General features: G+C 38.5%; 1 protein-coding gene across 1 annotated transcript in view; it reads left to right on the top strand.

The window, feature by feature from the left end:
- Positions 1–21,819, top strand: part of KDSR (3-ketodihydrosphingosine reductase) — a 44,794-nt gene extending 22,975 nt beyond the window's left edge. Inside the window, exons 6-10 of the mRNA XM_045004969.1 lie at positions 2,281–2,472; positions 3,340–3,423; positions 14,311–14,394; positions 17,831–17,932; positions 18,252–21,819. Coding sequence (XP_044860904.1) covers positions 2,281–2,472; positions 3,340–3,423; positions 14,311–14,394; positions 17,831–17,932; positions 18,252–18,371 — 582 coding nt within the window. The 3' untranslated portion in view covers positions 18,372–21,819. The remainder of the gene's footprint in view (positions 1–2,280; positions 2,473–3,339; positions 3,424–14,310; positions 14,395–17,830; positions 17,933–18,251) is intronic.
- The last annotated feature ends 2,910 nt before the right edge of the window (positions 21,820–24,729 follow it).

The following is a 24,729-nucleotide window of genomic DNA, read 5'->3' on the forward strand; positions in this document are numbered from 1 at the left end:
CATCCTCACCCACAGTCAGCATTTCTCTGAGACTTAAAAAAAAATCTTTTTTTGGTGTAAAAGACTTCTGTGTTCATATGATTCATCACAAAGCATTCATTACTTTCCAGTTGAGATTACTGGTCTACAGATGAAAAACACCCTAAGGAGAGCATATGCTCTGATTACATTCTAAGAATGTATTTCATAAGGCTGTTTTGCCACATTAAGGACTTGAACAAGAGCCCACTGAATTCAGGGTGAGTCTTTCCCTTAACTTCAGTGGGCCTTGTGTTATGTTGTAAATACCCAAATTGACTCATGCAGCTTAAGTTAAAATTTGCAAAAGTATGTCTTGTAACTAAACTTCAGTCTGTTACTACCAGTTACCCAGGAAGAAATCTAGCTCATTAATCAAAGTAGTTGAAACCACGCTGCAATATCAGACACAACTTTTCATAGTGCCATGCAGGAAGCAGATCAGCAATTTTGAGTATAATTCAAGTACATTAATTTGCTATTTCAGCTTAGTTAAGGCAAATACTTGAAATCATGTAGCACAATAGCCACCACAGATAGTGGTTGTATTAAATTTATTATTGATGTCTTTCTCCTGTTTCTGCAGGGGACGGTTTCAGTTTATTTAGGAGCTGCTTTTTTATTTTTTGCAGGGCATTAGACTTGGGTTTATTTACTTAAGTTACTTAACTTTGGGTGTACATGTATGAGGACAAATTCTGTACTCTGTGGATAGCCTCAGGCATTGTCACTTGTGTGTTTCTGCTGTACTAAGTGGATGGAGAATTTTTTGGTCATGGAAAAGCTGTTCAAGTGTTGACCCTGGTCCTCTTGTGTGTTGGGAATTGTGGCTCTCTAGCATCTCTGAGTCACCATTATTGGGAGATGACATGCAAGAATGGCAGGAGCCTGGCCTGTGGATTCACTCTAAGCAAACACAGGCCAAAATGGGACTACAGCTATGATAGCAGCCCTTAAACTGCTGTAGCAGCTCTGGAGCTTGGTGGCTGTGGGAGGATTTCATTCTTAATCCCTGTGGAGGTCCTCCATGCAAAGCTTGCTTACTTGAACTTTGTTTAAGGGTCAGGATTTGGTCCTTACTTTGAATATTAGCCCTCTAGCAGGTCAGAATATTGAATTATCCTACAGCAGGGGTCGGCAACCTTTCAGAAGTGGTGTGCCAAGTCTTCATTTATTCACTCTAATTTAAGGTTTCGCATGCCGGTAATACATTTTAACGTTTTTAGAAGGTCTCTTTCTCCAAGTCTATAATATATATAACTAAACTATTGTATGTAAAGTAAATAAGGCTTTTAAAATGTTTAAGAAGCTTCATTTAAAATTAAATTAAAATGCAGAGTCCCCCCCGGACTGGTGGCCAGGACCAGGGCAGTGTGAGTGCCACTGAAAATCAGCTTGCGTGCCGACTTCGGCACCCGTGCCATAGGTTGCCTTCCCCTGTCCTACAGTTTAGTCTAATTGTGATCTGGTCACAAATTATCTGATCTTGTGAGAAATCTTTTCGTACTTGTGACTCTCAGAAAAGGTTGGCTAGTTTTTTTGTTTTGTTAACTGAAGTCAAGTTAACCCCTGTCTTTATGGTTTTGTTCCTCCATATATAGTCTATATTTGTCCTGTACTCTAAAGTGAAGCACTACAAAGATATTTAGGCATGAGTTGTAAAACAATATTTAACATATTAATTCAGTATCTTCCAGTCTCCTGTCAGTTAATTGCAATACCACTGTGTTGGAGGCACAAATCAACATGCTTCTCTCTCCCTTTGCTACTCTGCCAGTCATTGGACAATCTCCAAAATCTGTTGCTTATTTACACCAAACTATCTTCCTGCTACCTATCTTTAAAACAATGGCACTTCACAGTATTCTTTCATATGATTGAATATTTAAATGAATTGTTTCCTTGACAGGTGCAAAACGCCTTATCTAACTTCAGATCAGATTCCAGTAGTTGAAAGTTGCTAAGCATACTTTATTTTGAAGACCAGCATCTTGTCTGGGTGCATTATTAAATGCACTAAATGTCATTAGGCTATGTATATAAATATTAAAAAAAAATGTGTGTGGTCAAGATTCTCACTTCAAGCATGTATAATATTCTAAACTCGGGATATAACTACCCTTCCTATAATTAGTTCTGTTAGTTAGTATAAGTCTCTTATGATTGCTGTGCTATGACTGATGTAAATATGGATTGTTGAAATGTTCAACGCTAAGAATTTTGTATCTGTACAATTCAAATATGATCATAATATTTGCACAGAGGTTAATGGCAGTCAACTACTTTGGTAGTGTTTACGCAAGCCATGCCGTAATTGCTACCATGAAGGAACGAAGAATGGGAAGGATTGTGTTTGTATCATCTCAGGCTGGACAGGTGGGACTATTTGGTTACACAGCTTATTCTCCAACCAAGTTTGCTCTTCGAGGATTGGCTGAAGCTCTGCAAATGGAGGTATGATTATCCATTTCTCAGCTACTTGTAGCATAATTGGTAGATATTAAAAATGTTTTATCTCTTGCATCCTTATATATGTTTGACATACCATAGTACTAAAATGCCTCTGCACAACAAGCCCAATTAAGAACAAGATAGCAGCCTTTATGATTATTTAAATGACACTGACCCTTAAAATGGTTCTAACAGATTATGAACAGTCTTTTTTAAAAGTGAAGTTCTGATCTGAAAGTGACCAGTTAAAAACCATTGAGTAGCCATGTTTGTCAATTTCTGTATTAAATATATTTTGTTTACAAGTAAAAAAATTTCTAACTGCTAGGCCTACTGTTCTTCCAGTCAAGTTGTGTTCTTTCCATCTTGTGCATCATTGCCAATGACAAATAGTTAAATGCCACATTAAGCCCTCAGTGACAGCTGTGAAACCCCATTACTGTTTATAAAGTTGCACAGATATAACTGAATGAAGCTCAGTAAAGAATTCTGATGCATGAGAAAGGCATAGAATCAGTTTATTCTTAGTTATGTAGGCTCCTTCAGTTACAATAGAAGGAAAAAAACAATGAAAACCATTTTAAACTGAATTAGGATGCTATAATTCACACACACATACACACACACACACACACACACACTACCTGTTATGTAAAAATGCATCTTTTTTTCTCATTTGGTTCTAAGAGCAGAGCAGTACTTAAATAGTCTCACCATCATGATCATCTAGGTTGTAAGACTACACATGATTGCAGAATTTTAGCCTGTTTGAAACAACATCTCAACACAATAGAATGTCAGTAGAAATATATGAAACTTAACAAATATGTCCCTCATATTAAGAGATGCAATTGTTTTTCCAAAAAACAGGTAAAGCCTTATAACATCTATGTAACAGTTGCCTATCCTCCAGATACTGATACACCTGGCTTTGCAGAAGAAATCAAAACAAAGGTAACTTAATTCATAAAGAATTTTGCACACAAGTCCAGGATTTATCACTTCTGAAATTAAAATGCATTGTCCACTGTGTTCATTAACATCATGCTTTATATGTTTTAAAAAATATATACTCTAAATGTCATTAGATAATGCTACTGAACTTTAACTGTCAAATGTTTATCAACAGGAACATTCAAAATCAATTACCTTGTAAGAAAACATTTTATTCAGATCAGTGTATTCTTTACGAAGAAATTTATGTAAAAATCTACATAAATTTTCTTTACAAAGTCTTGCTGAAAATGTCATAAAGGGACCAGTGTTAACAATTGTAAACCAGTCTACCTTGCTTCAACACTGGTTTAACAGAAACAAAAGTCTGTCTTAACCGCTTAATGTTTAAAGTTTAAAAGTTATTTTATTAAGATGGGCCAAATTTTGCTGTCAGTTACACTCATGAACCTATGAACTAAGTTGTTTTCAGGGGTGTAACTCAGGGAGGATTTGGCCGTAATTAAGGATACGACTTTGTCACCAAAGTCACGTGACTTTAATGGAACTCCATGATTACTTCAGCGTCAAACCCCTGACCCTCCCCCACATACACACACCCAGACAGGTCACTGGCTTCCATGAATTTTTGTTTTATTGCCCGCAGCCTTTGCGTGACTTTGACTTTGAAAAATACCTATTACAAAATCTTAACCATAATGTAATATATTAAAGTACGATGGAAAGTATTTGTTTTTCTCTTGGTATTAGACACCTAAATGCAATTCTACCATATCTCTTTCCACCAGTGTGTCTGCCAACAAGAGGCTTTTATTTAAATAAATATTTTAAAAAATCCCTAAATATTCTAATACAGGATGAGTTCCTTCTGTTCTGGAAGGTCTAGTGAAGAGATCACCAAACAAAAGCGTAACTTTTTAAAGAGCTACGTAGCTAGGATACATGTTGAAGTTTAAACTGAACACTGAGAAGATGAGGCTCCTTTTATTACCACATAGAGTCATAGACTTTAAGGTCAGAAGGGACCAATGTGATCGTCTAGTCTGACCTCCTGCACAACTCAGGCTGCAGAAACTCATCCACCCACTCCCGCAACAAACCCCTAACCTATGTCTCAGCCACTGAAGTCCTCAAATCATGGTTTAAAGACTTCAAGGTGCAGAGAATCCTCCAGCAAGTGGCCCATGCCCCTCGCTGCAGAGGAAGGCAAAAAACCACCAGGGCCTCTGCCAATTCCTTCCCCACTCCAAATATGGCGATCAGCTAAACGTTGAGCATGTGGGCAAGACTCACCAGCCAGACACCCAGGCAAGAATTCTCTGTAGTAACCCCATCTAACATCCAATCACAAGCCATTGGGCATATTTACTGCTAATAGTCAAAGATCAATTAATTGCCAAAATTAGGCTATCCCATCCTACCATCCCCTCCATAAACTTACCAAGCTTAGTCTTGAAGCCAGATATGTCTTTTGCCCCCACTGCTCCCCTTGGAAGGCTGTTCCAGAACTTCACTCCTCTGATGGTTAGAAACCTTCGTCTAATTTCAAGTCTAAACTTCCTGATGGCCAGTTTATATCCATTTGTTCTTGTGTCCAGATTGGTACTGAGCTTAAGTAATTCCTATCCCTCCCTGGTATTTATCCCTCTGATGTATTTCTAGAGAGCTATCATATCTCCCCTCAGCCTTCTTTTGGTTAGGCTAAACAAGCTGAGCTCTTTGAGTCTCCTCTCGTAAGACAGGTTTTCCGTTCCTTGGATCATCCTAGTAGCCCCTCTCTGTACCTGTTCCAGTTTGAATTCATCCTTCTTAAACGTGGGAGACCAGAACTGCATACAGTATTCCAGATGAAGTCTCACCAGTGCTTTGTACAACGGTACTAACATCTCCTTATCTCTACTGGAAATACCTCGCCTGATGCATCCCAAGACCACATTAGCTTTTTTCACGGCCATGTTACATTGGCGGCTCATAGTCATCCTGTGATCAACCAATATTCCGAGGTCCTTCTCCTCCTCTGTTACTTCTAACAGATGAGTCCTCAGCTTATAACAAAAATTCTTGTTATTAATCCCTAAATGCATAACCTTGCACTTTTCACTATTAAATTTCATCCTATTACTATTACTCCAGTTTACAGGGTCATCCAGATATTCCTGTATGTTATCCCAGTCCTTCTCTGTATTGGCAATACTTCCCAGTTTTGTGTCATCTGCAAACTCTGTTAGCAAACACCCACTTTTTGTGCCAAGGTCAGTAATAAAAAGATTAAATAAGATTGGTCCCCAAATCAATCCCTGAGACACTCTACTAGTAACCTCCCTCGTAATCGAGTTGTGTGGTTCCCTCTTCTGGTGGCTTGAGCTGAAGGGCTGAGCTTAGGGCTGGAGGCTGTAGCTCCTGAATAATGAATTCAGAGAGAAGCGTCTAATGGTTTTTATTAAAAAAAAAAAATCAATCTCTGCTCTAACTTATACGTTCTTCTTCCAGTTAGCATCTTTTAAAGAAATACTAAATAAAGATGTTCCCTAACTTTGTGGTTTTTAAATCAAGGCCAAATGCTTAATGTAATCCTTGCTTATATACTGTTTTAGGTCTAGAAGACATGATGAGTGCCTGTTTTTTCTCCATTGTACATTGACTGTTCTTTGGTCGTAAGGCTGTCCAGAGTAATTGTAGGGTGTCTGAAAGTTAGAGGGAATAGTTAGATTTTTTTTTCCTCTCACATTTAATAAACAACCAGCAATTTATATTGCAGTAGTGCCCAACGGCCTTAGCTAGGTTTAGGGCCCCGTTGTGCTAGGTGCTGTGCAAATACCAAAAAAAGACAGTCCTTTCCTGGGCATTCTGAGCTTTTTTGGGAAAGATGATATTTTAAAAACTTAGCTGTTACAAATAACACTGCAGATAAATGATAGAGCTCTTTGCATTTCTTTTCACTGTGCTATCCTGCATATTTTGTTTCAACACCTAATGTTTCTGTCACTTAGCTAATTTTTGTAGCCCATTTCACTTCTCCTATAATGTTCAGTGTTTTGGTTGCAAATACTACAAGAAAATAACTTTATTTTATTTGTTTATTTTAATAAAAAAATCCCCCTATGGTTTATAATGGAATAGAAAAAGACACTGAAGTTTTTCTGGTGCATTTAGTATTGTAAATTATTGCATTTTTGGCATCTAAGATCTAAATTTTCAGTTACATCTTAAATATGCAACTTTGCATTATTCCGTATCTCATGCAGTTGGGATAGGTTTGCGTTAGGACTATCAATTAATCGAAGTTAACTCAAGCAATTAACACGCAAAAATAGTTATGATTGCAGTTTTTATCACACTGTAAAACAATAATAGAATACCAATTTAAATTTTAATAAATATTTTTGGAAGTTTTTCTACATTTTCAGATGTATTGATTTCAATTGCAATATAGAATACAAAATGTACAGTGCTCACTTTATATTATTTTTTATTTATTGCACTGTAAAAAACAAAACAAGTAGTATTTCAGTCCACCTCATACAAATACTGCAGTGCAGTCTTTTTCATGAAAGTGCAACTTACAAATATAGAAATTTTTTTTTACTTAACTGCACTAAAAAACAAAACAATCTAAAACTTTAGAGACTAGTACACACAGTCCTACTTCTTGTTTAGCCAGTTGTTAAGACAAACAAATTTGTTTACATTTACGGGAGATAATGCTACTCGCTTCTTATTTACAATTTCACCTGAAAGCGAGAACAGGCAGGTTCTGCTTGATAACAATCCAAAGCAGTGTGGGCCATTGCCCCTTCATTTTCATCATCTCTGTCAGATGCCACTAACAGAAGGTTGATTTTTTTTTCTATTTTGGTGGTTTGGGTTATGTAGTTTCCGCATTAGTATTGCTCTTTTAAGACTTCTGACAGCATGTTTCACACCTCATCCCTCTCAGATTTTGGAAGGCACTTCAGATTTTAAACCTGGGGTCAAGCACCAGTCTTATTGGTACCTTCTTTTGTTACCAGATTTACCTGTTATTTTGGGGTATGCTCATTTATTAGGGTTATTCTTTTGGAGTGGGGGATGTTCTGTAATTCTGTCAATGTACTGCTTGTGTCACTTGTGTTCTCATGCAGAGCTCTACTTCTCCCTGCTGCAAGTTCCCTCCCAATGGAGCTATTCTGCAGGACCTAGATTCCCCAGGGTTGGATTCTTCTAGCCCCAGAATCAGACGAACACACCCTAACAGAGCATGTCTGAGAGGACCGGGTTAATCAGTACTCTCAAGCTGGCCCTTCATATGTTCCTGGACTCAGTAGGCTGGGTCAAGCAGCATTTCCAGGGTGTCACCCTCATAGGCCCTTGGATTCAGCAGGCTGGGTTGAGCAGCACCTCCGAGCTGCCATCCTCATATGTCCCAGGTTCAACACGTCCCTATTCCCACTTTCACGTTTCAGTTGTTCCGGTAGTAACCCACTTGATGGGCAAACCCCATAGGATTTTTGGGTGCTGCAGGGATCTTTTTAGCTTAAGTACGAGGAGTGTTCCTGCAGAGCGAATGAGGAAGCCAAAAAAACACCCCCCCGGGGGTGAGGGGGGGATAGAGAAGCAACCAGCTTAACCATGAAAGTTCTTTATTGCCAGGTAATATCCATAGTACATTCACATACTTGAGCAGCACCATCAGCCAGGATGGTGGAACAAACCAGGACAAAATCAGTAAAGCGAGAAACACCTTCCAGAGCTTAAATACAGTCTGGAAATCATCATAAAAAACCCCCCACCAAAACCAAACTCAAGATGTATCAGAGCTGTGTACTTTCAACGCTACTTTATAGTGCAGAATGCTGAGGAATGAGATAGTATGACATGTCCAAACTGTCTTCATTCCATACAAACTGCCTCAGAAAAATCCTCCGTATCTTTTGGCCCAGAACAAACCAAGATCTATTGATACAGTGCAGCTAAGAGGATCTGAACACCATCATTGCCAGGAGGTATCGGAGATGGATCAGTCATGTGCTTCGGATGGAAACTGATTCCATTACCAGAGTAGCAATAAGATGGACATCTGAAGGCAAGCGAAAATAAGGCCACCCGAAAACAACACGGCGAAGAGCTGTGGAAGCTGAAAAACCAGAGGGACAGCTGAGGAACCATTGAAAGACTTGCCAGAAACAGACAGAAGTGGAGGAGCTTAGTCATTGCCCTAAACGCGAGAAGCATAATAGGAACATGATGATGAGAAATAACCATAGGGGAGTCAAACAAACAAAACAGTTAATATTAAATCTAACTTAAATTTGATTATAGAAGTCAGGTTTAGAAAACTATAACTGATCACACAAGTCAGGGTCAGAAAGCTATACAGAGAGAGAGAGCAAGAGAGACAGACAGGTTCTCACCACTCCGTGGCACTTGAATCGATCGGGGGTCCCAGGTGGTGGTGGTAACTGGGGGGTCCGGAGTGCTGGAGACAGGCAGAGCCCCCAGCACGATCAGTCAGGAGAAGATGAAGTCCCAATGGAACTGATGTAGATTTTGAGCATGGGTAGGGGGGTTTTGTAGGGAAACAACAATGGTTCAAGGGAGAACACTAGATTTGTTTGTGTAAACTGATGACTCCAGGGAGTATACCAAAGTTGTTTTGTTCAGGCTAGACAATTGGAACTGATCATTCCTGGTTATGGGCGGTGTTCCTTGGAGGGAGCTCACAATGCAATGCTTCACTATTTTGGATACCAATAAAGGATTTATTACTACAATTGGTCTGATAACCACTGAGCTGGGTGTGTGCAGGCAGGGGTTCATTAACATCTGGAGCAGTGATTCCCCCATCATGCAGTGCATCCCTGCTTTTCTGGTCTCAGAGTTCCGTGCAGTTCCTGCCTTGGAATCTCTGTTCTCCATTCTCTATGGTAATAGAGATGCCTCACTGTCCCATCTTTGATGCAAATGAAGCTAAGGGAGTTTCCTTAATCCTGTCACCCTTATCCTAGGGGTTTAGGTATGTCTCCCACTGCCTTTTCATTGCTTTTTGTAAGACTTTCTTCTGATCGGTTTTGGTTCGGGGGGGGGGGCAAGGTCTTTCGTGAGTCAGACTGGCTGGGTACTGCGCCCTGGTTTCCCAAGAACACAGAGCTGCTAGGTAACCCTTTGCACTTTGTTAAATCTGCAGTGAAAGTCTTAAATTGAACATATGCTGGGTCATCATCCGAGACTGCCATAACATGAAATATATGGCAGAATGCAGGTAAAAGTCACGGAGCAGGAGACATACAATTCTCCCCCTAGGAGTTCAGTCAGAAAATTAACTCATTATTTTTTCAATGAGTGTCATCTGCCTGGAAGCATGTCCTCTGGAATGGTGGTCGAAGCATGAAGGCATACGAATGTTTAGCATATCTGACAGATAAATACCTTGCAACACCAGCTACAACAGTGCCATATGAATGCCTGTTCTCACTTTCAGGTGACATTGTAAATAAGAAGCAGGCAGTATTATCTCCCCTAAATGTAAATAAACTTGTTTGTCTTAGCGATTGGCTGAACAAGAAGTAGGACTGACTAGATTTGTAGGCGGTAAAGTTTTACTTTGTTTTGTTTTGTTTTGAGTGCACTTATGTTAAAAAAAAGTCTATATTTGTAAGTTGCACTTTCACGATAGAGATTTCACTACAGTACTTGTATGAGGTGAATTAAAAATACTATCTTTTGTTTCTCTTTTATCAGTGCAAATATTTGTAATTAAAAATAGTGAGCACTGTACACTTTGTATTCTGTGTTGTAATTGAAATCAATATATTTGAAAATATAGAAAAACATCCAAAATATTTATAAGTAATCTTGTGATTAATTTTGATTATTTTTTTAATCATTTGACAGCCCTAGTTTGCATACTTTGCTATATATTTGGAAATAGAGAATCTTCCTTCCTATTGGATTTTATTTTCTGTGCTGTTTTAAATTAACACTGAGATTTTTCACAATTTGTAGTTGAAGAGCAGCTATTACTAGAAGATACTTTATGTATCTAAAAATATCTCTTGGGCCTTGATATTCATGTTAAACAAAGGTAACCAAACAAAGATTGAGAATCTTAAATGCTGACATCATACATCTTTTTTTAAAGAATCATATAGTCACTACCCACTGCTGCTTTTACTGAATTTGCAAAATTGTGATGCTATTGACACTCTCATCCTGTTTCCTAATGTTCAGAACTTTACATTCACCTTCTGTTTGGAATTTGACTACAGCTGAATCTTTAATGTTTGAGCAAAGTCCTTTCTGCTATTCTTGAGTTAGAATCTGTGCAGGAGCAGACTTCTGGCTGGGTTCAGCAAAAATGGTAAAAGTTTGAAATTTGGTGTGGAAGTAGTTAAGTACTTCATGGGACTGGGAGAAATTTGGGTTTGGTTTACAAAGTTATGATGAGAATTTGACAATTGTGTAGAATATGTACAGTAGTCTTTTCAGGGTGGATTGATTTTAATCAAAGCAGTTTAAATCACATTTTAATAATTTAAATCATTGATATTAATATTTTAGTTATTTTCCTAATGAGCAGTTCATTCTCCCTGGTTGGTATAGTCATTAAAACATATTGATTTGCGACCAAATATAGATTATGCTAAATATGGCACGCTTTGCTAATGAAGAGGGTACAATATATTTATGCAAACTTAGATAAGTAATTACCAGTTTGTAGTTTAACATACATTTATTTAGATTCTTAATTTTTACATTTTTATGTTTAAAAATGGGAATAACTATATTAGCGGGGGTTTTTGTGTGGGTTTTTTGTTTTGTTTTTTTAACTAAGGATTGGTGTCCAACTGCATTTGGATGGAATTGGAATTTAATTAAATGTACAAAACCAGCATTTTTAATTTTTTTTTTTAAATAAAACTACATTAAATGTGCTGGATACTTACAGCTTGTGTTTCAAATGTCTTTTGCATTTACAACTGATTTATTAAACAAAGGAAATATTAACTGTAGTTAGTGAATTAACAGATTTTTCTGATCACAATGGGCCAGATATTCAGAAGTGCCAAACTCATTGAATACCTACCTCCCAGTGAGATTGAGACACACAAGGTGGGTGAGGTGTAATGTCTTTTATTGGATCACCTGCAGTTGATGGAAGGGACAAGCTTTCAAGCTTCACAGAGCTCTTCCTGAGACCTGAGATCCTTTCCACAAGCAGTTGGTCACTAAAAGACATCACCTCTCCCACCTTGCCTCTCTATACTGGGGGACCAACACATCTACAGCAACACAGCAAATTGAAATTAATAGCAGTTAAGTGCCTAGCCTGCTTATGAACTTTGGAAATCACACTAGGCACATATATGCATCTTTAGATGACTAAATACCTTTGAAAATCTGGCCCCTATGTCCTTCACAGCTTTAGAATTAATAGATCTCATCCTCTCCCACCTCATTTTGTTTTGGTTGGTTGTTTTTGATAGACTGGAAGAGGAAAACAAGTGTTCTTGCTTTTTCTATTCCCACTCAATTTCTCAACTTTCAATAAACTAGTCCAAATGAAGAAAATATTCTCTGCACCTGCTAGCTAAATTGAAACCAAAAGTAACCAAAACCTTTTCTGCACAACAGAATCTGTGAAAGTACTTATATCTGGAAAAAAATGTAAAATAGCAGTTTCATTGTAAAGGCTGAAAGTAATATTGATTTTTTTTTTTAATGTGGTACATGACATTGTGACATTTCCAAAGCTTGAGATGACCTCAAAAGTAAAGATGCTTTTCCTAGTGATTTTTTTAATAGAATTAAAAAGCCACACCCTTTAAATCATTAAAGTTTGAGGAAGGCTGATTGATTCAACTTTTTTGTTTCTATATTTAAACGACCTTAATAGATTACAATAAATTTAGGACTTAATATAGGAAGTCATAATTTGAAATTAAATTTTGAACAGGTTTATTTTAAAAAAAAGCCTTGTATTTAAATTAAAAAAAAAAAAAAGATTTTATCCAGTCCGAATCTTTGCTAATCTCTATAGCTGTGCATGTAGGTAAATGCATTTTATGTGCACATGCTAGCTAATTAAATGTATAGTTAACTTCTTACAGGCACTTGAGCACTACAGGCCTGGAGTCCTTATGTTTAATAAACAACTTTATCTGGAATAGGCTGTTGTGATGCAACTAAAGATTCTCTTATAATGGAAATGCACAATGGAGTTTGTGTATATGATCTTAACAAGGTATTTCCATGCTCTTGAAGTTTTGACTGTGCAACCTCAGTGTTACACTAAAGTGGTTTCTGTATTGGAGTTTTCAGTCTTGGCTGCTTAAACTTCAGCGGCAATTCTCATAGCAGTATGATTGAGATATAAAATCCCCCATCTGCCTGAGAGCTAGCATGCCAGACTCTTGTTTGTTTTTGTTCTTTTAACAGACCTGTTAGATTAGAAGAGATCTAAATGATAGGTGCCAAGTTATATGTGCCTTGAGGCATTAATGTAGCACATCAGCTGCTTCACTTGAGAGGTGCAAGAACATCACATGTAAATTTTGTAAATCCCCAAGAAAGGGAAGAGATGCAAAAGTGGATTTTTGAAGGATACTGTGTACAGAAAACTATAATTTTAATAATTTCTTGGTTTGTGGATCTAAAAGTATTTTCTTGTTAATGGAAAGCAGTTTAAACTTCCAGTATAATCTACAGACGATAGAACTTGAATTATATCTAGTATATAAACTAAATGTAGTTTGATAATTCTAATAACTTCAATTAAGAATAAAACACTTGAGCAATTACTATTTTTAATATTCTGCAATCGTAAAATATTACAAATAACTAAAAGCAACAAAGTGTTGGCAACTTTTTCATGAAGTTGTCCTTTAGTTTATGAAATATTGCCTTACCTTATAAAAGGAGGAGTTATATTTGACAGTCCATGAGGTGTCTCTTGTTAACAGTTTTGGTACAGCGAACCTAAACTGATGCCAGTTCACTTAAAGCAGTGGTCACCAACCTGTTGATCGTGATCAACTGGTCAATCCTTGGATCCCTGCCTGCCCTGGCCCCGTGCCGCTCCAAGAAGTGGCCCGCACAGGGGGGCAGGTGGTCTCCATGTGCTGCTCCTTCCTGCAGGCACCTCCCCTGCAGCTTCCATTGGCCAGGAATGGGGAACTGCAGCCAATGGAAACTGCAGGGGAGGTGTCTGCAGGGAGAGGCAGTGTGCAGAGCCATGTGCCCCGCCCCTCCCTCTCCCTTCCCCCCCCCCCGGGGCCACAGGGATGTGCTGGACACTTACAGGAGCGGCGCAGGACTGGGGCAGGCAGGGAGCCTGCCTTCGCCCCACTCTGCCATTGACCAGGAGCTGCCCGAGGTAAGCACCTCCAGGCGGGAGGCCATGCCCCAGCCCTGAGCCCCCTCACAGAGTCAGCACCTTGTACCCTCTCCTGCACCCCAACATTCTGCCCCAGCCTGGAGCCCCCTCCTGCACCCAAACTCGCTCCTAGAGCCTGCACCCCTCACCGCCTCCTGCACTCCAACCCCCTGCCCCAGGCTCAGCCCAGAGTCTCCTCCCACACTGCGAACCCCTGGGCCCCAGCCCAGAGCCACACCTCCTCTTGCACTCCAACCCCCTGCCTCAGACCAGTGAAAGTGAGTGAGGGTGGGGGGAGAGCGAGTGATGGAGGGAGGAGGAAGGAAGTGGGTGGGGCCTCGGGGAAAGGGCAGGGTAGATCCTGAGTTGCACTTAAATTCAAAAAGTGATCTTGTGTATAAAAAGGTTGGAGACTACTGACTTAAAGCCTAAGACAGGTAAATTACATGACACAAGAAATAATGGTAACTGAGTTTTTTGTCTTCTCTGTCAATATAATCAAATTTATAATAATACTTCTGTATCTTCTTTTAAAGCCTTTAGAGACTAAACTAATTTCAGAAGCCTCATCTGTTTGCCAAGCAGAACAGGTTGCCAGAGTTATTGTTAAAGATGCCATAGTAAGTAATTTTTAAAATAAGGTCTTTGAGGGGAGGCATGGGATGGGAAATGGTTGCATGAAGTACTTGTTTAAAGATGTAAATAAGAATTGTTAAATATAAAAACATTTCTTCTACATGGAATGTTACTTATATTTGTTGTAGAGGAATATTATTCTTTAGCATTTCTTTATTTCCCTTTCGTCACCCTGCCTCCAAACATCTTTAATTTAATCTCTTGGAACAAACATGTCTTTGGAGCTTCTACTTTTAAGAACAAAACAAAATGCAGCAATGTCATGTCAGAATAGACTCAAAATGTTTTAAAACATTAAAGATGTTTTCCATGCATCAAATGGTTAGTAAAAGGTTACCTGCCTAGTGCCTATGAAAGATCCAAGAAAGCCTTCATTTCTCTGGTCGAGATCAGTTGACACTGAATTAACTATACAAAAATTCATAGTATTCTAGTATGTGTGAGTATATGATTTGTGAATAATCATAGTGCAGAAAATCCCACTGGTTGTAGCAATGGAGACAACAGCCTTTCCAGCACCTCTTTATTCTCAGAGATCTTGTCCTATAGAATCTTCATTCTTAAAGCACAAAGAGAAATGACATTAAGGGGAGTGCCTTAAAGCATGTAATGAAAACAGTGTCATCATGTTTGCTTGCAGCCACATACTGTCAAATTTTGTTTCAGTTCTTAATTTATTCATATAACTGCAACCCAATAGTATAATTTATAGCCCTAGACAGGGAGAGGCTATCCCTTTCTTACTTTAAAAACTTGATCTAAACTTTCACCAAGTGTGTGTGTGGGTTTTTTTGAGTCTTCATCCACATGCTGTATAGTTGTTCTTAGCTATTTCCAGATAACATAAAAAAGTAAACCCTGTGGCCAAGAGAATGCAGTACAGAACACTGTTTCAGAATGTCCAAAAAAAAATTTAAAATAAAAGGGAGGGGAGAATTTTGAAATTTGTTAACCTTCTTGTTTGTTTTTAAATTTTCTCTCTTTCCCAGCAAGGAGCGTAAAACCGATTTAACGCCACACCCGTCCACACTGAGAGGCCCTTTATATCGGTATAAAGGGCACTTTAAACTGGTTTCTGTACTCCTCCCTAACGAGAAGAGTAGCGCTAATATCGGTATTACCATATCGGATTAGGGTTAGTGTGGCCGCAGATCGACGGTATTGGCCTCCGGGCGGTATCCCACAGTGCACCACTGACCGCTCTGGACAGCAATCTGAACTCAGATGCAGTGGCCAGGTAGACAGGAAAAGCCCCGCGAACTTTTGAATATTTCCTGTTTGCCCAGCGTGGAGCTCCGATCAGCACGTGTGGTGATGCAGTTAAAAATCAAAATAAAGAGCTCCCGCATGGACCATGCGGATGTGATCGCTGTAAGGGCAGGCAAATCTGTTCTATCAGCGCTCCGTTACAGAAGACGAAATTCAAAATCATTTTTAAAAAATCTCCAGACAGATGCCATAGCAGGGACTCAGCGCACTGCTGCGTGACAAGCGTAACGGAAAGCCAAAGAATCAAATGGACGCTCATGGACTGGAGGACTCAAGCTATCGCACAGTTCCTGCAGTCTCTGAAAAGTATTTGCATTCTTGGCTGAGCTCCAAATGCTTCTAGGGTCAAAAACAGTGTCCGCGGTGGGTCAGGGCATAGCTAGGCAATTTACGCACCCCCCCACCCACCCGTAGAAGTGAAAGGGAAAACAATCCTCTCTTGACTCTTTTACATGTCACCCTATCTTTACTGAATGCTGCAGATAGACGCGATGCTGCAGCACTCAACACCAACATCCTTGCTCCCCCCACGCCATGGATGGCTGATGGTACAATATGACTGGTATCCGTCCTCATCATCAACCTATTGGCACATGGGGCAGTGCAAAAGGACTGGTAACCATGCCGACTAGCATCGGTAAGGTCAATCAAGGGCGCCTGGTCCTAATTTTTCGTGGTAGATGGTACAGTATGGCTGATAACCATCGTCATCATAGCAACAGGGGGCTGAGCTCCATCAGCCCCCACCCTTCATGTGTAAAGAAAAGATTCAATTGCCCCTGGACTAGCAGAGGGATGCTGGGCTCCTCTCCTCCACACTCCTTACTGTCCTGTCTGGACTATCATAGCAGCTGGAGACTGCCTTCCACTCATTTCTCACTAACAAGTCACTGTGTCTTATTCCTGCATTCTTTATTACTTCATCACACAAGTGGGGGGACAATGCTACGGTAGCCCAGGAAGGCTGGGGGAAGAACGGAATCAACAGGTGGGGTTGTTGCAGGAGCACCCCCTGTGAATAGCATACAGCTCATAATTTCTGCAGGATCTGACACAGAGCAGCTGTGCTCTCTGGTTCTATGATACAGTGGTTCTCTAGTACACTTGCCCATATTCTAGGCAGGACTGATTCTATTTTTAGATACCAAAAAGGAGGGATTGACTCAGGGAGTCATTCCCAATTTTGGCTTTTGCGCCCCTGGCTGATCTCAGCCAGGGGCACTTATGACAGCAGCAAATGGTGCAGTGCAAAAGGACTGGTAGCCACGATCATCTTATTACCAATTTATGGTATGGTAGATGGTGCAATATGGCTGGTAACCATCTCCGCTATCATGCAAAAGCAAAAGCATGCTGCTGTGTAGCGCTGCTGAATCGCCTCTGTGAGCGGCATCTAGTACACATACGGTGACAGTCACAAAAGGCTAAACAGGCTCCATGATTGCCATGCCATGGCATCTGCCAGGGCAATCCAGGGGAAAAAGGCACGAAATCCTTGTCTGCCGTTGCTTTCCCAGCGGAAGGAGTGACTGACAACATTTACCCAGAACCACCCGCGACAATGATTTTTGCCCCATCAGGCACTGGGATCTCAACCCGGAAATTCCAAGGGGCGGGGGAGGCTGCAGGAACTATGGGATAGCTACGGAATAGCTACCCACAGTGCAATGCTCCAGAAATCGACGCTAGCCTCGGACTGTGGACGCACACCACCAATTTAATGTGTTTAGTGTGGCCGCGCACACTCGATTTTATACAATCTGTTTTGCTAAACCGGTTTATGTAAATTCGGAATAATCCCGTAGTGTAGACGTACCCTAGTACTGTCCTTGAAGCCTGTTTATAAGTGGGGAAAACATCTTAAATAATCAGTGTTCCTTTATCATCTTTCTGTGCTCTGTGGGCAGAAACCTGCATTCTGTTGGTAATTGAGCAATATTTCTAACACTTTTTTTTTTTAAATTTTAATTCTTACATTTCTTTTGGTATCACTTACTTCACAGTACTTGTCCCCATTGAATTAAGGGAATGGAAGGACAGCAAGAGCCTTAAACTAACCAATCTGTTTTGTAATATTACTTTCAAACAATTAAAAGAGAATTTTGAAATTTGTTAACCTTCTTGTTTGTTTTTAAATTTTCTCTTTCCCAGCAAGGAAACTTTAACAGTTTTATGGGCTCAGATGGTTACATGTTATCAGTACTGACCAGTGGAATGTCACCTGTCACTGCTATTACTGAAGGTCTTCAGCAGGTAAGATCTGGAGAGGCTATAATTTTTAACCATATTTATTCACAAAGATTTAGTCATACTTTACATTTTCAAGTACTTTACAAACCTTGATACTTCACCTCCGTGAGGGGAGAGAATATTGTACAGATTTGGAATATTTGGCACAGATAAGTTAACTAATTTGTCCAAGGCAAGTCTCTAATAAACTTTTATTCATTCACAGCCTCACGCAGGTAAGCAATATAAATTGTTTGCTTATTAAGTAAAAATAGTCATGTGATATAGACTATAATAAAAAAAACATGTTGAAATAGCTGAAGTTCTTTCTCTCTGCTTGCAGGTTGTTTGCATGGGCCTTTTTCGCATCATTGGTTTGTTTTACCTAGGAAGCTTTGACAGCATAGTTCGTCGCTGCATGATACAAAGAGAAAAATCTGAAAGTACAGATAAAACTAAATAATCTTTACTCACTGAATCAGAAGAATGTTACTTTTGGACAGCTTGCTGCTAAATGGGACTTAGTTTCTCACATAAAGACTTTCATTTAAATGCTTTGAAATGGAAGTTAAAGAGAACAAAAGTACAACCCCAGGAAATACCAAAACTATGCAAAAGTATGAATGAAGACTAGTTTTTTCAATGGTTTGAGTTGAAGAAACATTTGTGAATCTAGAGACTCTAAGTGTGAAGAGTAAAATTTCAAAGTGGGTTATTTGCTGGTAATTCTGGACAAATACTTAGGTTTTCTTTCTTTGATGGTGTGTTCAGAGATAAGGGTAAGTACCATCACACATTGAACCTAAGAAGTTTGAACTCTCCTTGAAGAGAGTTTAGGCTCCTAATAGATTTCCACAACCATATTTTAACTTTGAATGGTCGGATTACTTTCCCCATTGTCAGTAAATCAGTAAACAGACTTATCCATGGCTTTCATCTTGCACTACTACGGCTGTGGGATCTTTAGGTGGGGGAGCCATACCTATATGATCCAAAGCGTCTCAGTGTGGGAGTAGTTGAGGTATGCTTTAGTAGCTACATACTCTTCTAAAGGGAGATGAAGAACCCATTCTCCACTGAGAAATACTGGGAAATATTTTTTTAGCCTTCTGAAATACCTTCTAAACAAATCAAACCATTAGAACAACAAGTAGTTAAAATTGCTGAAAGCCACAATCTAATTTTAAATTGATGTATAATCTTCTAATGTATTCCCTTTTATCTGTCAGTTGAGCTGAGGAGAGAAAGGTAGCTTAATGTTGCCATTATGCACATTTTTAAAAACTGCAAATGATGAGCCAAACAAGTAGTTGATAGAATCGGTTGTAATTAAAATGTTAATTTAAAATGCTAGGCTCTTCCAGTAGCAGGAATGTAGCTTTTGGAGGGGACGTGGGGGTCAAAATGGCATTCCAGATTAATTTATCCCTGGATGTGAGTATACTTGTTAGGATGACAAGGTCTGGTTTAAAAATACACTCCACTCTTGGTTTTTATTAGATGCACATATGAATCAAGACTGCTTCACATCTGTGCCAGACTACACTGAACCCAATTATTTTCTAACACTGAAAATGCTTAGTTCGTAACAATGATAGCACATAAAGAGATTGTGATATATTGTTCAGTTGGACTACTACAGTAAGTGCCTCTGAGTCTTCTTTTGCAAAAGCTGCATCTTTCATATTTGTTAGCACTCCTACATTGTTAGATGTCAGGGTTTTTTTTAGTCTCAATCCATATTTTAAAGTTTAAACCTTAACTGGTAAAATTTGTCATGCTCACTTCCTCCACAGGAATAAAGTTTAATCAAATATTGGGTGAAATTGATACTGTTTCTTAGTCTTCTATGTCCCTCATCTAAGGAATGGTTTAATGAGACACTATATGCTAAAATATTTTTTCTTATCTTGCATTTTTAACTGGAATAACTTCAAAAACATAACTCCTCATTGATACTATTGTCCCCCCCACCCCCCTGAGTGCAATTAGTCAATTTAACTTATTGGGTTTCTTGCATTAGCACGGTGCTGCAATGTTTGCTCTGTAAACCCTATAGGGGAGTATTCAAACTGACAGTCTAAACAGTTTCTCATTAAGTTTGGGGGCCAACCTACCAGAGTGCCTCTTTAAATATGTAAAATTTGCATGCCTCTAATTATCAGACGAATGCATAGATTTGAGCATAGTAGGCATCCTTACAATTCTAAACAGCTGAGTTTCACAGCAGAAGAAGCTATTTTGCATATACATTAGTTGCTCTGTGCTGTTTGTTATGGATTGTGTATTATGGAGCATTTACAATAACATCCAGAGTCATTGTTTGCTTTGTTTATTGAAAGTCATCACAGCCCATTCTCTCAGGACCTGATGTATCTTACTAGTGTGTCTATTATACCAAGCCTTAATATAAATCAAGAATAAGATTAAATAAAAGTGTTCAAACCAGATACCAAGTCAATGAGTTAGTATTTCTGACAAAATGCTAAAAATAACATCAAGTTTCTGACTTGTATCAAAAGCCTGAAGGCCAAGATTTCAAAAGCAACTAGGGATTCTGGGTGCCTCAATTTCTGGGTGAACTTTTAAGTCTTAAGGACTGTTTTTTCAGAAAGTGCTGAGTACCCAAACTGAAAATTGGGCCCTGTTTAAAGTATCATAAGTTGGGTAGCCAGTCACTAACCAGTTTTGAAAATGCTGGTTGAAGACTCCAAATTAAGTCTGGTGCTTGCTCTTAAAGTTTATACTTAAATTAATTCAGTAGTCTTATCTAACATCCCATGGCCCAAATCCTGCAGAGAGATGTGCATTTGCTTAACTTTGCACATTGTAAGTAGTCCCATTGACTATGGCCTAGTCTACACTTAAAATTTAGGTCGACAAACAGGTGTGTGAAAAATCCACATCCCTGAGTGTTTGTAGTTATGCCAACCTAACCCCTAAATGTAGATAAATCTAAGAATGCTTCCGTCTATCTAGCTGTCATTGCTTGGGGAGGTGGAGTTCCTACAGTACTGAAAGAAACCCTTCTGTCACCATAGACTGCATCTACATTACAGGGTTACAACCATAGCTAAGTAAGGCTTTGCAGATTAAACCCTATATCTATTTTAGTAGTGTGAACCAGGTAAGTAAAGAATTTGATCTTTAAATGTCATAGTTTTGTTAGTGCAAGCTAGTGTATTTAGTTAACTAATTGACACTTTCATATATATTAGGATTCTGCGGTTGTTCATTACTTTTGTCAAAAGAGCCTAATCTGGAAATAATCAGAGCTAAGGGATTCTAATAAGTTTTTAGCATAAAGCTGTAAACATCAGGAGAGAGCTAAAAACAAGAATACTTTGTAATCTTGTGGAAAAGATGACTGACAGCCTACAGATTGTCGTCAGCTAAACTTAATCAAGATACTCGCATCTAATTTTTTTCAGTAGAGCCACAGATCTCTGAAGTATTTAAAACAAAACACTCTTTACCACCTTTTTGTCAAATTAACAATATGTAATCGATGCTATAACCAGACTCAAATGTTATGCCTTTTTTTGAATTCTTCTAAACATTCAATTTAAGTTTTGATAGTTGAGCCAAAATGTTTCTCTTACATTTCATTTAGTTTCTAGTTACTGCTTTAATGTTAGACTTATTATACAGTATACTTTCTAACTAAAATTCTGGTTTATGTGCAATTTAAGTAGGTTTAATATTTACTAAGAAGGAAATAGTAAATTACATGTTAGTTTGCTGTGAAACACTCTAGGCACTTTTAAATGGTAAAAATGTATATGGCTGTTTTTAAAATCTATCCCATCTCCAGTTTATTGCTTTAAAAGCTTTTGTGCCAGAACTGTAAACTAATTTTCATGTTTTGTATTTCTCAAAATAAATGGAGGAACAAAAATGCTTATTCTGAAGTTCTAAATTTAAGTCTCTTCATATTAAAAGACCTGAGCCTATGGTTTACAAGTTTTTGTTGTTTAAGTTGTTAGTGTTGCACTCAAACATTGAAAATCAATTGTCATCTTTTCAGTGGGTTTGTAAAACTTGTATTGTAACTAAACTTATAGTAACACAAGAGGTGTTATTCTAGGACAGGGGTCCGCAACCTTTCAGAAGTGGTGTGCCGAGTCTTCATTTATTCACTCTGATTTAAGGTTTCACATGCCGGTAATACATCTTAACGTTTTTAGAAGGTCTCTTTCTATAAGTCTATAATATATAACTAAACTATTGTATGTAAAGTAAATAAGGCTTTTAAAATGTTTAAGAAGCTTCATTTAAAATTAAATTAAAATGCAGACACCCCTGGACTGGTGGCCAGGACCTGGGCAGTGTGAGTGCCACTGAAAATCAGCTTGTGTGCCGCCTTCGGCACGCGTGCCATAGGTTGCCTACCCCTGTTCTAGGAGCAAATTTTGAAGGAAAACTTTTAAAAGTAAAATTTGCATTGTAGCAGTGAACATTCTAAGTGCAAGAAAGCCTTCCATGTTATCAGCCTTATTATAAACTAATACTTCCTCATTCACCAAAGTTGTAAAGCATTCAGTAGCCCTGATCTGACAGGGAGATCAGTTAGCAGGGGCATGTGAGTGCCCATTCACTTAATTGAAACTTGGCACAGATGCAGAGGATAACGCTAGCAGAGACTGTGTGGGATCAGCATTGTGGTTTGCTGAATATTTTATGCAATTTTCTAATACTGGTGAATCCTGATAGGGAAGGTTTGCTTTCTTCCTGATTAGAAAGCTTCAGAATTGAGGTTTGTTTGTTGTTTTTTTTCTTAATATATATCAAAGCAAATTGTAGAATGTGATATCCATGGGCTAGGATTGCCTCAGCTGATCTCTAAGAGAAAAATCGCCTTCTTTCTCTACAAAAAGTAAGACTTCTCTTACCTACTCCTGAAATAAATTCAAAATTTGAGAAGTTGCTTTCCAAAAAAACTGACTCTTGTGAACGCAGAGCTTCTCACCTGCAAGTGGAGAAGACAACGTGGCTCCCAAAGCAAGCCTGGATTGGGAAAAGAACATCCTAACAAAAGATAAATTGCTTGGCAGAGTTTTAAAGCCATGAGGACTGATTTTTTTTTATAGCAAATATTTGGGAATTAATAAGTTAGACTTGGAAGGTAGAGTTTCCATCATGGAGACAGGAGCAGGAAAACACTGCAGTTGGAACTGACCATCAAAGTAGCAGGCTAAAGCAAAATTGGATTTAAAAAAAGAGCAATGGGAATTAAAGGTGGTTCTTTGGTAATTCCATTGAGTTTGACTGGCAGAGAGCAGATGAGATTGTAAGTGACATTGTTCTATCCTCTCCCAAAGTTAGCAATGGCAAGAGACTTCATAGTGAGGCTGTACTGCTATCATCAGAAAGAGGCCATCATGAGAAAAGCTGGAGAACTGACCTAAAGGCTTTATTTCTAGGAAACAATATAAACTTATAAAGATCTGTCTGCCTACACTCTAGGTACTTTGAGGTAGTTTAAATAAAAAGGGTCTTGAAAGGATCCATGATCCTTTACTGCTGGGAATTTCATTCTAGCCTTTCAGATACTATCTTATATTTAGGGATAAAAATCCTGAAATAGATATCAAGCTCTAGCAACAAAGAAACATTCTAGAAGTTTCTGGACATAGGTTTCACCAGCTGCCAGTGCTTCGTTGTTGCTTCTTGTAATCCTAACAAATAAGGATAAAAAGCTCCACGATGCCAAAATACTGAAGAATTGGGTAGAATGAATGGAGACCACATCTTCGTATTTTGTTGGTAGGGAAATTCACTTGTTTTTAAACCTTTAAAGTTCTAATTGTGAAGCTTCATCTGTGTTGTGATGTAAAAATCATAATGGGTACTGATTAAAACAAAGTTAATATATAATTCTGGAATTTCTATGTAAATAAAAACAAAGGTGTAGAGGTGATGATAATATGGGCTTATAATACTGGTGTTAAGGTTAATATTGAAATATGCTAATTCCCAAAATAAATCAGGATTATATCAAATGGAAAAGACTTAATAGCATAAGTGAGAGTAAGACCTGAATGAATTTAAGAGATCTGCTCTTGATAACTTGTCCGAAACAGAGATGTATCCTGATGTTACAAGAAATCTGGGAGAACTGGTTAAACGAGGCATATTGTTCTTCATGGTCCTCTAAACGAAAGGGAGTGTCTAATAGCTACCCATCCCCTTTGTTTTAGAGAGAACTGAAAAATAAAATACTTTTTTTACTTAAAAGAACATGGGTAAGAGTAGAAGTGAGATTATACTGAGCTCATTGTATGCCAAAATCTAGGGCAAAATATATATTTTTATGCAACTTTCTGAGATTTGTTGAACCCTACACTACATTATCTGATGGGGAAGTTAAGATAATGGTGCTAGTAAAAGCCATTTAATTTACAATTGGCTCAATATAGGGAGACTACAATTACATCAATTATATATTGGAATAGATTAAATTGTGTTCAGTTATCAGCAATATAGTATTCATATGTAGGCAGTATTACACTCACTCTGCCCCCATGCAAGACTGCAGCCAAAACTTTCAACCTTGCTTGTTTGAAGTTACATTCTTAACTCCATATCTAGGGATTTTTAATCTATGGCCTGACTTGAAGCCCTGCACATCCATGAATTCCTCTGTAGTCATAGGCAATGCTGCTACTCATCACATTTGAAAATATTTAAGAGCCTAACTTTAGGCAGCCAGGTTTGAAATTGTTAGTTTGTTTGGGCCCATTAAATGAACTGGAGCATTAATTTCTTGATGCAAGAACCCTAAGTGGTGGTGAATATTGAAAAAGAAATAGATCAATATT

Source organism: Mauremys mutica, chromosome 2, assembly GCF_020497125.1.
Source record: "Mauremys mutica isolate MM-2020 ecotype Southern chromosome 2, ASM2049712v1, whole genome shotgun sequence".
Classification (NCBI taxonomy): Eukaryota; Metazoa; Chordata; order Testudines; family Geoemydidae; genus Mauremys; species Mauremys mutica.